We start from the raw sequence: 14,416 nt of genomic DNA on the forward strand, positions 1-14,416 counted from the left end.
CCAGAAAGCGCCACCTCTGATTGGCTTAGTGTTGTGCCCAATCAGAGGCGGCGCTCAGCCATTCATTGAATTCAATGAATGGCTGAGCGCTGCCTCTGATTGGCTGAGTGCTGTGACCAATCACAGGCAGCGTTCAGCTGTCATACAGTGACGGCTGAGAACTGCCTCTAATTGGTCTCAGCGCTCAGCCAATTTAGAGGTAGTGCTTTCTGGAGGTGGAGAGTGAAAACATCCCAAATGAGAATGAAACCATTGAAAATCATTGGTTTCATCATCATGCGTTTTCACTCACTCACGCATCGCAGGAAAGTCTATCGCCAGTGGGTACAAGCCCTAAATCAACAGAGTGATAGGGACGCAAGATCTCCTCTTCTCTGTGTGGATATATGCAAGACATCATTGCAGCTTCATTAGTAGCTCAAAGAGTACTATCTTAACATGGTGCTTTGAAATAAATGTACTCCTCGTTAATTATAGTCTTCCATTTGTGCTTGATTATGCCTGTAAATAGAAGTGTTGTTTGTTAACCTCATTATGTATATTGCGCAGTATATTATACTCTGAGGGATTCCAGTTGGAATATTTGTTACTTTTGTGTAGATTGTATCTTTCAGTGAAATAGTAATAGTGCACCTGACCCAAGCAGAGTAAGTTGGAATTCCCAGCTTCCTTCTAGGACATTCCCAAAAGAAAATCTGGTAAAACAAAATTCTTATGTTGAAGCATACAATGGTTTTCCTACAAAGGCAGGCAACTAAAGTAATTAAGGGAATGGGCGGACTACAATACCCAGAGAGGTTATCAAAATTGCTTATTTTAGTTTAGAGAAAATAGCGGCTGAGGAGTGACCGAATAACTATGTGTAGATATATCAGGAGATAATACAGGGATCTCTCCGATCATCTGTTTATACTCAGGACTGTGACTGTAACAAGGGGGCATCCTCTATGTCTAGAGGAAAGAAGGTTTCTACACCGACGTAGAAAGGGGTTCTTTACTGTAAGAGCAGTGAGACTATGGAACTCTTTGCCTGGTGATAGTAAACTCACTAAAAGAGTTTAAGAAGGGCTTGACTTCTTGAGTGCAATATTACAAGCTATTACTTCAGAAGGTGTGATTACCAGATTTGGAGTTGGGAAGGAATTGTTTCCTTAAAATGAGGGAAATTGGTTTCTACCGCATCAGGTTATTTGCCTTTCTCTGGATCAATACTACACAATAATAAGCTGGACTGGATGGACGATAATAGGCTGAACTGGTCTTTTTTTCAGCCTTACATATTATGTTAATATATTAGGAAAAGAGGATACATATCCAAAATACATGCAGAGATTACTATTAACTGAAGCCAACTACCCTCAAAGAGATGAACATTACGCAATGTTTCAGAGGACATGCACCTTTTCTCAAGTGGTTGGCTTCAGCTAATAGCAAAATCTGCATGTATTAGGTCTATGCAACCTCTTGGATTCATTTTTACTCTTTTATCCCACATGCTATTATGAGATGAATTACAAGTTTAAGTCCTATTACATCCGTGCTGAGCGTTTATGTGTAAAACACCAAAACCACCACCAAACACAAACAAGAGGGAAAAAAAGGGAAATCAAGCCCTAACACCCAGAAGATGAAAACCCCCTGCCTAAAGTAGGGCGAGTACCCCGACAAGGATGTCCCCATGTCCCAAACCTGGGCCACATGCACTTACCCTAGAAAATATATCTATAATCATGTGGAAGCAACCATGACAAGTCCTCAGTATTTCTGAAGGCTTTAGATTCATGTTTTTGAATTACTTTTATATTGTGTACCTTTTTTCCTTCCCCCTACTTGTGTATTTTGTTTCTCATTAACAAAATGTGTATTTTATATATTTGTGCATTTGTGATCTTTTTGGTTAGTTGCTTATTTATAGCATAAACATGAATACCAATTACTAAGGTGATGACAGTCGCATTTAAAAGTAATAGTTGTTCTTCCTTGCTTTTATTTTTCGTTTTATTTCATGTTGATTTTCTTCCACAGATCCAAAAAGCCATTATGATTCAGACTCTGAAAGTAAATTTGCTTTACATCAGCGTCGTGGAGCCATTAAACAGGCCAAGGTTCATAACGTCAAGTGTCATGAGTTTACAGCTACTTTCTTCCCACAGCCAACGTTTTGCTCCGTTTGTCATGAATTTGTATGGTAATTGTAATGTTTAATGATTTTCATCCTGTAGATTTGCATAGTACATGCAGTGATCATTGTGTTTGCGTGTGTTAAAATGCTAGATGTACTGTAGGTTTCAAACAAAGAACAGAGTATGTGATCTGGTGTTTTTTCACATTATGTGTTAGATATACTGTAAATCTGCAGCATTTTAAACGATACACACATATTCTTCCTCCGTATTAATGTGAAATGATCCATTTTACAAGTTTCCTGATTTCCGAGTTTTTAGATTACTTAGTAGTCCTGACTTGTGCTTGGTTCTATCCAAAAAAGAGCTTTACATGCTCGATCCTATTCCATAATGTAATTCATAATAGTCTTATTAAATGGGTCCATTGGGAAAGTCTCACCAATACCAGCATATAAATACAATTGCTGTTTACCTTAGCAACAGCTATTTTCTTGTTTTCTGCTTTAAATGTGCAGCACTGAAATACCCCATGGGGATGCGTTGCATCTAGAGATGAGCGAACACCAAAATGTTCGGGTGTTCGTTATTCGTAACGAACTTCCCGTGATGCTCGAGGGTTCGTTTCGAACAACGAACCCCATTGAAGTCAATGGGCGACCAGAACATTTTTGTATTTCGCCGATGCTCGCTAAGGTTTTCATGTGTGAAAATCTGGGCAATTCAGGAAAGTGATGGGAATGACACAGTGACGGATAGGGCAGGCGAGGGGCTACATGTTGGGCTGCATCCTAAGTTCACAGGTCCCACTATTAAGCCACAATAGCGGCAAGAGTGGGCCCCCCCCCCTCCCAACAACTTTTACTTCTGAAAAGCCCTCATTAGCATGGCATACCTTTGCTAAGCACCACACTACCTCCAACAAAGCACAATCACTGCCTGCATGACACTCCACTGCCACTTCTCCTGAGTTACATGCTGCCCAACCGCACCCCCTCCCCCCCACAGCGCACACCAAAGTGTCCCTGCGCAGCCTTCAGCTGCCCTCATGCCACACCACGCTCATGTCTATTTAGAATTGCGTCTGCCATGACGAGGGACCTCAGGCATACACTGCAGAGGTTGGCACGGCTAGGCAGCGACCCTCTTTAAAAGTGGCGGAGCGATAGCCCACAATGCTGTACAGAAGCAATGAGAAATAGAATCCTGTGCCACCGCCATCAGGAGCTGCACACGTGGGCATAGCAATGGGGAACCTATGTGCCACACACTATTCATTCTGTCAAGGTGTCTGCATGCCCCAGTCAGACCGGGCTTTTTAATTCATAGACACAGGCAGGTACAACTCCCTATTGTGAAGTCCCTGTCGACCCACAGCATGGGTGGCTCCCTGGAACCCACCGGCGGTACACAGAAATATCCCATTGCATTGCCCAACACAGCTGAGGTAGTAATGTCGTGCTTAATGCAGGTGGGCTTCGGCCCACACTGCATGCCCCAGTCAGACTGGGGTTCTTTACAAGTGGACACATGTAGGTTTAACTCCCTGTGGACCCACTGCCTGGGTGGGTGCCAGGAAGCCACCGGCGGTACATAGAAATATCCCATTGCATTGCCCAACACAGCTGAGGTAGTAATGTCGTGCGTAATACAGGTGGGCTTCGGCCCACACTGCATGCCCCAGTCAGACGGGTTCTTTAGAAGTGTACAGATGTATTAAAAACTCAGTGTGCACCTACAGCATGGGTGGCTCCCTGGAACCCACCGGCGGTACACAAAAATATCCCATTGCATTGCCCAACACAGCTGAGGTAGTAATGTCGTGCGTAATACAGGTGGGCTTCGGCCCACACTGCATGCCCCAGTCAGACTGGGGTTCTTTACAAGTGGACACATGTAGGTTTAACTCCCTGTGGACCCACTGCCTGGGTGGGTGCCAGGAAGCCACCGGCGGTACATAGAAATATCCCATTGCATTGCCCAACACAGCTGAGGTAACGTCAGCTGTAATGCAGGTGGGCTAAAAATTAATTTGATTACACTGTAGGCGAGGGCCCACAAAAATTGCTGTATCAACAGTACTAATGTACATCCCAAAAATTGGCCATGGCCAGCCAAGAGGGCAGGTGAAACCCATTAATCGCTTTGGTTAATGTGGCTTAAGTGGTAACTAGGCCTGGAGGCAGCCCAGTGTAACGAAAAATTGGTTCAAGTTAAAGTTCCAACGCTTTTAAGCTAATTGAAACTTATAAAAATTGTTCTGAAAAATTATTTGAGTGAGCCTTGTGGCCCTAAGAAAAATTGCCCGTTCAGCGTGATTACGTGAGGTTTCAGGAGGAGGAGCAGGAGGAGGAGGAGGAGGAATATTAGACACAGATTGATGAAGCACAAATGTCCCCGTTTTGGATGGTGAGAGAGAACGTAGCTTCCATCCGCGGGTGCAGCCTACGTATTGCTTACGTATCGCTGCTGTCCGCTGGTGGAGAACAGAAGTCTGGCGAAATCCAGCCTTTGTTCATCTTGATGAGTGTTAGCCTGTCGGCACTGTCGGTTGACAAGCGGCTACGCTTATCGGTGATGATTCCCCCAGCCGCACTAAACACCCTCTCCGACAACACGCTAGCCGCAGGACAAGCAAGCACCTCAAGGGCATACAGGGCTAGTTCAGGCCACGTGTCCAGCTTCGACACCCAGTAGTTGTAGGGGGCAGAGGCGTCACCAAGGATGGTCGTGCGATCCGCTACGTACTCCCTCACCATCCTTTTGCAGTGCTCCCGCCGACTCAGCCGTGACTGGGGAGCGGTGACACAGTCTTGGTGGGGAGCCATAAAGCTGGCCAGGCCCTTAAAGACTGTTGCACTGCCTGGGATGTACATGCTGCTCGATCTACGCACATCCCCTGCAACATGGCCCTCGGAACTGCGCCTTCTGCCACTAGCGCTGTCGGCTGGGAATTTTACCATCAGCTTGTCCGCAAGGGTCCTGTGGTATAGCAACACTCTCGAACCCCTTTCCTCTTCGGGAATCAGAGTGGGCAGGTTCTCCTTATACCGTGGATCGAGCAGTGTGTACACCCAGTAATCCGTAGTGGCCAGAATGCGTGCAACGCGAGGGTCACGAGAAAGGCATCCTAACATGAAGTCAGCCATGTGTGCCAGGGTACCTGTACGCAACACATGGCTGTCTTCACTAGGAAGATCACTTTCAGGATCCTCCTCCTCCTCCTCCTCCTCAGGCCATACACGCTGAAAGGATGACAGGCAATCAGCCGGTGTACCGTCAGCAGCGGGCCAAGCTGTCTCTTCCCCCTCCTCCTCATCCTCCTCCTCCTCCTGTACGCGCTGTGAAATAGACAGGAGGGTGCCCTGACTATCCAGCGGCATACTGTCTTCCCCCGCCCCCGTTTCCGAGCGCAAAGCAGCTGCCTTTATGGTTTGCAGGGAATTTCTCAAGATGCATAGCAGAGGAATGGTGACGCTAATGATTGTAGCATCGCCGCTCACCACCTGGGTAGACTCCTCAAAATTACCAAGGACATGGCAGATGTCTGCCAACCAGGCCCACTCTTCTGAAAGGAATTGAGGAGGCTGACTCCCACTGCGCCGCCCATGTTGGAGTTGGTATTCGACTATAGCTCTACGCTGTTCATAGAGCCTGGCCAACATGTGGAGCGTAGAGTTCCACCGTGTGGGCACGTCGCACAGCAGTCGGTGCACTGGCAGCTTAAAGTGATGTTGCAGGGTGCGCAGGGTGGCAGCGTCCGTGTGGGACTTGCGGAAATGTGCGCAGAGCCGGCGCGCCTTTACGAGCAGGTCTGACAAGCGTGGGTAGCTTTTCAGAAACCGCTGAACCACCAAATTAAAGACGTGGGCCAGGCATGGCACGTGCGTGAGGCTGCCGAGCTGCAGAGCCGCCACCAGGTTACGGCCGTTGTCACACACGACCATGCCCGGTTGGAGGCTCAGCGGCGCAAGCCAGCGGTCGGTCTGCTGTGTCAGACCCTGCAGCAGTTCGTGGGCCGTGTGCCTCTTATCGCCTAAGCTGAGTAGTTTCAGCACGGCCTGCTGACGCTTGCCCACCGCTGTGCTGCCACACCGCGCGACACCGACTGCTGGCGACATGCTGCTGCTAACACATCTTGATTGTGAGACAGAGGAGGAGGAGGAGGAGGAGGGTGCTTTAGTGGAGGAAGCATACACCTCCGCAGATACCACCACCGAGCTGGGGCCCGCAATTCTGGGGGTGGGTAGGACGTGAGCGGTCCCAGGCTCTGACTCTGTCCCAGCCTCCACTAAATTCACCCAATGTGCCGTCAGGGAGATGTAGTGGCCCTGCCCGCCTGTGCTTGTCCACGTGTCCGTAGTTAAGTGGACCGTGGCAGTAACCGCGTTGGTGAGGGCGCGCACAATGTTGCGGGAGACGTGGTCGTGCAGGGCTGGGACGGCACATCGGGAAAAGTAGTGGCGACTGGGAACTGAGTAGCGCGGGGCCGCCGCCTCCATGATACTTTTGAAGGACTCCGTTTCCACAACCCTATACGGCAGCATCTCAAGGCTGATGAATTTTGCGATGCGGACGGTTAACGTTTGAGCGTGCGGGTGCGTGGCGGCGTACTTGCGCTTGCGCTCGAACACTTGCGCAAGCGACGGCTGAACGGTGCGCTGAACTACACTGCTGGATGGGGCCGAGGACAGCGGAGATGAGGGTGTGGGTGCAGGCCATGAGGCGGTAGTGCCTGTGTCCTGAGAGGGGGGTTGCATCTCAGTGGCAGGTTGGGGCACAGGGGGAGAGGCAGGGGTGCAAACCGGAGGCGGTGAACGGCCTTCGTCCCACCTTGTGGGGTGCTTGGCCATCATATGTCTGCGCATGGTGGTGGTGGTGAGGCTGTTGGTGTTGGCTCCCCGGCTGAGCTTTGCGCAACAAAGGTTGCACACCACTGTTCGTCGGTCGTCAGGCGTCTCTGTGAAAAACTGCCAGACCTTAGAGCACCTCGGCCTCTGCAGGGTGGCATGGCGCGGGGGGGCGCTTTGGGAAACACTTGGTGGATTATTCGGTCTGGCCCTGCCTCTACCCCTGGCCCTGGCCACCGCACTGCCTCTTGCAACCTGCCCTGCTGATGCCCTTGACTCCCCCTCTGAAGACCTGTCCTCCTGAGTAAGCGTTGCACACCAGGTGGGGTCAGTCACCTCATCGTCCTGCTGCTCTTCCTCCGAATCCTCTGTGCGCTGCTCCCTGGGACTTACTGCCCTTACTACTACCTCACTGCAAGACAACTGTGTCTGATCGTCATCGTCCTCCTCACCCACAGAAAGTTGTTGAGACAGTTGGCGGAAGTCCCCAGCCTCTTCCCCCGGACCCCGGGAACTTTCGAATGGTTGGGCATCAGTGACGATAAACTCCTCTGGTGGGAGAGGAACCGCTGCTGCCCAATCTAAGCAGGGGCCCGAGAACAGTTCCTGGGAGTGTTCCCGCTCCTGAGCAGGTGTCATTGTAGTGGAGTGAGGAGGCTGGGAGGAAGGAGGAGCAGCAGACAGAGGATTCGGATTGGCAGCAGTGGACGGCGCAGAACTGCGGGTAGACGATAGGTTGCTCGAAGCACTTTCTGCCATCCAGGACAGGACCTGCTCACACTGCTCATTTTCTAATAACCGTCTCCCGCGTGGACCCATTAATTGGGCGATGAATGTGGGGACGCCAGAAACGTGCCTCTCTCCTAATCGCGCAGCAGACAGCTGCGACACACCTGGATCAGGAGCTTGGCCTGTGCCCACACCCTCACTTGGCCCTCCGCGTCCTCGGCCACGTCCACGTCCACGTCCTCTAGGCTTACCCCTACCCCTCAGCATGCTGTATTACCAGTGATTAGATTTCCCAGGCAGGAAATAAATTGGCGCAAGACTGCAGGCCAAATATAATTTTTGCCCTTTTTGGAAAACGAAAGGCCCCACTGCCTCTAGTGAATGAATTATCTAAGTTTAATAACTGCGCTGTGTCCCTGCTTATGTGTCACAGAACGTGAGGGTAGCAGAGTTATTAACTGTGGCAGAGCAGGTATTTTTTTTCCCAATTAAGGAAAGCAAATGGCGAAGCCAGCAGTAAAGCGTAGCTGGCTGCGTATGATTTAGCAATGTTTTTCACGCAGCTCACACGTCTCCACAGGCGTAAGGACGGACACAGGCTGGACAAATAGATTTCTTTTCAGTTTTTTCCCACCAACAGGCAGCACTGCGTATATTCAATGAACCTGCGAAGTTTAATAACTGCGCTGTGTCCCTGCTTATGTGTCACAGAACGTGAGGGTAGCAGAGTTATTATAACTCTTGGAGAGCAGGTATTTTTTTTCCCAATTAAGGAAAGCAAATGGCGAACCCAGCAGTAAACCGTAGCTGGCTGCGTATGATTTAGCAATGTTTTTCACGCAGCTCACACGTCTCCACAGGCGTAAGGACGGACACAGGCTGGACAAATAGATTTCTTTTCAGTTTTTTCCCACCAACAGGCAGCACTGCGTATATTCAATGAACCTGCGAAGTTTAATAACTGCGCTGTGTCCCTGCTTATGTGTCACAGAACGTGAGGGTAGCAGAGTTATTAACTGTGGCAGAGCAGGTATTTTTTTTCCCAATTAAGGAAAGCAAATGGCGAAGCCAGCAGTAAAGCGTAGCTGGCTGCGTATGATTTAGCAATGTTTTTCACGCAGCTCACACGTCTCCACAGGCGTAAGGACGGACACAGGCTGGACAAATAGATTTCTTTTCAGTTTTTTCCCACCAACAGGCAGCACTGCGTATATTCAATGAACCTGCGAAGTTTAATAACTGCGCTGTGTCCCTGCTTATGTGTCACAGAACGTGAGGGTAGCAGAGTTATTAACTGTGGCAGAGCAGGTATTTTTTTTCCCAATTAAGGAAAGCAAATGGCGAAGCCAGCAGTAAAGCGTAGCTGGGTGCGTATGATTTAGCAATGTTTTTCACGCAGCTCACACGTGTCCACAGGCGTTAGGACGGACAGAGGCTGGACAAATAGATTTGTTTTCAGGTTTTTCCCACCAACAGGCAGCACTGCGTATATTCTATGAATAATAACTGTGTTGTGGCCCTGCCTATACAATTCTTTCCCTGCAGTATCAATGGAGGGTGGAATGCTCTGCAGAGGCGATTTTGAGAAGCCCAAAAAAAATGCAGCACAGCCAACAGCAGCCTGGACAGTACTGCACACGGATAAATATGGCCCTAGAAAGGACCGTTGAGGTTCTTGAAGGCTACACTCACTCCTAACACTCTCCCTGCCTATGCAGCACTTCTGTCCCTAATGCCAGGTGCAACGGTCTGCAGAGGCGACTTTGAGAAAAAAAAAAATCCCACTGCTAACAGCAGCCAACACACAGCTATCAGTGGCCCTAATAAGGACCTTTGGGGGGTCTTGAAGCCTACACTAACTACCAATTCTTTCCCTACAGCAGCTCCGGTATAAACAGCACTGTCCCTCATCTAACTCACACCGCATCTGAGGCGAGCCGCGGGAGGGGCCGACTTTTATATTAGGCGAACACCTGATCTCGCCAGCCACTCACAGCAGGGGGGTGGTATAGGGCTTAAACGTTGCAGGGGGAAGTTGTAATGCCTTCCCTGTCTTTCAATTGGCCAGAAAAGCGCGCTAACGTCTCAGGGAAGGAAGTGAAAGTAACCAGAACACCGCATGGTGTTCGTCACGAATAACGAACATCCCGAACACCCTAATATTCGCACGAATATCAAGCTCGGACGAACGCGTTCGCTCATCTCTAGTTGCATCATTTTACCCCTAAGGCTGGGGTCACACGGGATGGAATTTCAGCAAAATTCTCGCAGAGTGGAGGCACCGAAAAACCGCAAGAATTCCGCTGGGAAAGCACAGCTTCAAAACCCGTGGCTTTTAGCAGCAAGTTTTATAGCAGTTTCGCCATCGGCATTCCACTGTGGCTTTGTCTCCCCATAGAGAGGGAAGAGGCCACTGGGGCAAAGAGAAAAGAATTGGCATGCTGCGGAATTGATTTCCGCACCGTATGTTAGTTTTCGGATGGCTTGGCCGCAGCATGTGGACAAGGTTTTGGCAAAATCTCATCCAGTTTGCTGGCTAATCCTGGGATTAGGAGCCGTGGGTGGAATTGCTGTGCGGACTTTCCCCACGAACATTCTGCGGCAATTCCGCCCCATGTGAACCCAGCCTAAGAACGATCAACCTAAGCTCCCTATGTCATTTGTCTACTGACATCATCTAGTTCTATCCTGTGCATAACATCAATCAATATTCTACTTTGGCTGGTTAGCAATGAGTATTGTGTATCATACTCTTTTATATCATAGACAAAGGACTTGTATTTACATAAAAATATAAATAAATAAATCTTTTTATTTGTATAGCGCCAACTTAATCCGCAGTGCTTTCATGTAATTTATTCCCCCCCACCTAGCTGGTTATTCATTTTACCAACCTCAGTAGGATGAGTTAGCTTTGAGATGGCTACCTGAACCAAGCGGGGATTGAACTCACAACCTTCAGGTCCTGAGCGAGAGCTTAGGACTGCATTTCTGCAGCCTTAGCACTCTACGCCTCCTAAGACTATAAAACATAAACTTTATTACCTGATTAAAACATAATGAAAAATCCTAATAAACCCTAAATAATAGTAATAATAAAAATAAATATTTATGGATTTATTAGGGTTTTCATTATCTTTCCAACCAGAGTAATAAAGGCTGTGCTTAATATGGTAATGTGTCCTTTGTCTGTAAACCTACGCGCTTTTTATCCCTTTGAGCTGATTGTTGGGGATGCAGAAACCATATTAACGTGTTTTGCTGTTGCCTATGCTAATACATAATTCTAATGGCCGGTGTGGTTGGCTGCATCATGCGGATAGGAGATAAATGTTGACCTAAAAACAATGTGTTTAATAACATTTACTGCACTTAAATTCATTTTATATTACCAGCTGCATTTTATTAAATCCTTTGCTAATATTTTCTCTCCATATTTCATCATTTGTTTAGGGGCCTAAACAAGCAAGGATACCAATGCAGACGTAAGTATTTTAGCTTTGATTTTATTTTTTTGAAAACCTATAAATAATGGCCCAAAATATTATTTTTTTAATGTTTTTATACTTAGAGTGCAATGCAGCTATACACAAGAAATGTATTGACAAAGTCATCGCAAAGTGCACAGGATCTGCAGTTAACAGCAAAGAAACAGTGGTATGTCTGTCACTTCATAACTTGTAATTCCTCACATTATCACATACTTTGTACAGAAAGGATACCTGCAGACTTAGTAGTGGGACAAGTTGGCCAGTGACATAAATATAAGTGAGGGGGCCCATAGAAAGGTCAAAATGGGTCCCTCATTACGGTGCCAGGTTTCACCCACCAGGACTTTGCTTATGTTTGTTTTCCATTTTATGCCCTTTCGATGACTTACAAGAAATTTTACACCCTATTGTTTACTTGCAATGCAGTTCCTTTGAAGAGGTAAGTTCTTGGCACCCAATAGCAAAGGCAATGAGATCAACCAAAGATGGTCCCCATATCTCCATGAGCCCAATAGCAGATGTATGGTCTAACCTCTATGTTAGTTATGCTCTTAACCCTTTCCAATCCGCTGTCTGACGTCTTCCAACATTCTGATTGAAGGCTGTACAGCTCCAATGACGGAAGGCGTCCGGCAGGGTATTCTTACTGTATATTACTGGCCGCTCTGTTGTTGCGGGCCTCTCCAGCATGTCACATACTGCAGTACTGGCTCTAGCCAGAAAGCCCCCTAGGTAACCCTGAATCCAAAATTGGATTGCAAAGGTTTAATGCTGTCCATTTCTTTCCTGCCAATCAGTCCTAAGTTCAAAGAAAACTATTAAACATTATTTATCCCTTTTTTCGTAAATATAAGCACTTGACGTTCATCTTTTTCAAGTTTTTAAAATACTCAAACTATTTCTTTGCTGTACTTATTTCTGGAAAAACACCTTTGTGTCCACCATGGCAGCTACTTTAGGGCTTTCCACTAGCTTTTTTAGACTCCCGACATATCTGCCTTTATGTCTAGTGACATATGATTGCAGTCTTTGCATGATTAAATAGAAATGCTATTCAGGAGATTTTTAAATGCGGGGGATGAGCTCTGGGAAAGTAGTAGATGCTTTCATTGATAGATTTTTAATGGTGCATTCATATTTTGTATTATGTTATTCTATTATGTGTGCCACCTCTGTATAATATTGGTTTCACAGTCTGTTGCCTCATATAAAAAGATTCTAAAAGATGCTACTGGCAGATAAGGTATTTCAATATTTTTTCACTTGCACTGCACTCCTGGTTCATACATGACCCCTGCATAAAACCTTCAGTTCTCCTCCACTTCAAAAGTGTTTGAAGTCTAGTCCCTGTATCCATGAGGTGCACTTTGTACCTTCCATCTACACTTCATAAGCTTTGGCTCAGGAAACACAAATCATCAAATGCAGAATAACAAATATAAGCAAGACAGACTTAGTAGTCTTCCTCCCTACGATGATGACTTTGAGGCTTTCGTTGATGGAATAGGTTCAATGAATAATTTTTACTGATATTGTCCCCATTGACACTCAGAAGTAAGTCGACAGATCAATAAGTGCAACTTGAAATGGTTTCAGTAAATGAGTGAGTGACTTTAGTAAGTAACCAGCAAACCTGCAGTCAGTGTTCTATTGGGGTACCTTAGAATAAAAATGCCTGCACACTTGACAAGTGCTGGTGATGGAAATACCTTGTGCTGTCTGAGAGCGAAGAGTGGTTTATAGAAGCAAGTTATATTGTTTGGCTAAGGTGCTATTACTTAATGATTGGTAGGGATTTGACATTTGGAGCACATACTGGCCACTAAAATGAAGGGGCCATTGTTATTTCAGCATTTTTTCTGTATAGAGCCACTCCCAATCAAACTTAGGCCTCATTTACATGAGCCCTGTCTGCGCGCATTAAAGGCACGCACAGGACTTGCTTCTTAGGAACCAATCGCTAAATTTGCGCACCTAACAAAGATAGGGCATCCAACTGCAGGTCGCATCTAAGCTCCGTCTAGTGTCCAGTGGGTTACTCACAGGCTTCAGATGATGTCCCTGCTGCACGAAGCTCAATGCAATGGGATGGTTAATTTCAGCGATTAGGGCATGAGAGAAGATAATAGTGTTTGTTTAGGTGTAATTCTTAATTGTCAATTCATTTATATACTTCCAAGAGAAATTAGGCCTCATGCCCACGGACGTGACGGACTCCGTCAGCCGAATATCGCAGCGGAGTCCGTCAAAGACCCCATACTCACCTCTCCAGATCCGCCGCTTGAGTCCCGTCCGGCGAGCCAACGCACATGTGCAGTGCAGCGCATGACGCAACGGCGGTGGGGGGTGACGCTGAGCTCACACTGGAAGTATCGTGTGACGACCCTCTTCCATTGACTACAATGGAAACCGGTTGTGCGTTTTTCCATGGCAATTAGAGCATGTCACAGTTTCTTTCACGCTGTGGAATAGCTTGAACATTGAGCTCGCAGCAAGAAAACATTTGTGGACATTAGCCCTTTCAGAAGAATGGGTATTTTCATTAATAAAATATATATTATACCCGCATCATTGCTATAACACATTCTAAGCATGTATAGAGGATGCCAAAAAGTTAAGTTGCTTTCACTGAAAAATTGTATCCTTCAATGCTGTAAGTAATAAACCCTGCAGATCAAAGTGTACAAGCATACAAATGTATGGACATATATCTTATGCATGATACGTGATATTAAGCCATATTACACAATAGGTGCACATCAATTCTTGCATGCACCACCCACTGATAATAATGACCCTGAAATGAATGCCGTACTCCCAGCACATTACATCCAAGTTGCAGAACTTTCTATCATGTCTTTTTGTAACACTGCATATTTGAATACTCAGCTGATTCCAATGACCAATTTTTTTACAGCTCCACAAAGAGAGATTTAAGATAGATATGCCACACAGATTTAAAGTGTACAATTATAAAAGCCCCACCTTCTGTGAACACTGCGGGACCCTTCTGTGGGGCTTGGCAAAGCAAGGATTAAAGTGTCTGGGTAAGTTCAAGAGTCTTCTTATAGACAGCAGAAAAGAATAGGAGTGATTTTATCTATAGCATTAAAGCTATTTTACGCTGCCTGAGAGATGCCCCCTGCGGTTCCAGCTCTGCGCAAAGTTTTATTGGCAATTTAAGAAACATTTACCAATCTTCATAGGCTGATAGAATATCTTT

At 46.7% G+C, this 14,416-nt stretch overlaps 1 protein-coding gene across 1 annotated transcript in view; it reads left to right on the plus strand.

Annotated features, from left to right (window-relative positions):
• Window positions 1-14,416, plus strand: part of PRKCQ (protein kinase C theta) — a 109,132-nt gene that overhangs the window by 48,858 nt on the left and 45,858 nt on the right. Inside the window, exons 5-8 of the mRNA XM_066592106.1 lie at window positions 2,026-2,188; window positions 11,156-11,187; window positions 11,274-11,359; window positions 14,111-14,240. Of these exons, the coding sequence (XP_066448203.1) occupies window positions 2,026-2,188; window positions 11,156-11,187; window positions 11,274-11,359; window positions 14,111-14,240 (411 nt within the window). The remainder of the gene's footprint in view (window positions 1-2,025; window positions 2,189-11,155; window positions 11,188-11,273; window positions 11,360-14,110; window positions 14,241-14,416) is intronic.

The sequence above is a fragment of the Eleutherodactylus coqui genome, chromosome 2 (assembly GCF_035609145.1).
Source record: "Eleutherodactylus coqui strain aEleCoq1 chromosome 2, aEleCoq1.hap1, whole genome shotgun sequence".
In the NCBI taxonomy this organism is placed as follows: Eukaryota; Metazoa; Chordata; class Amphibia; order Anura; family Eleutherodactylidae; genus Eleutherodactylus; species Eleutherodactylus coqui.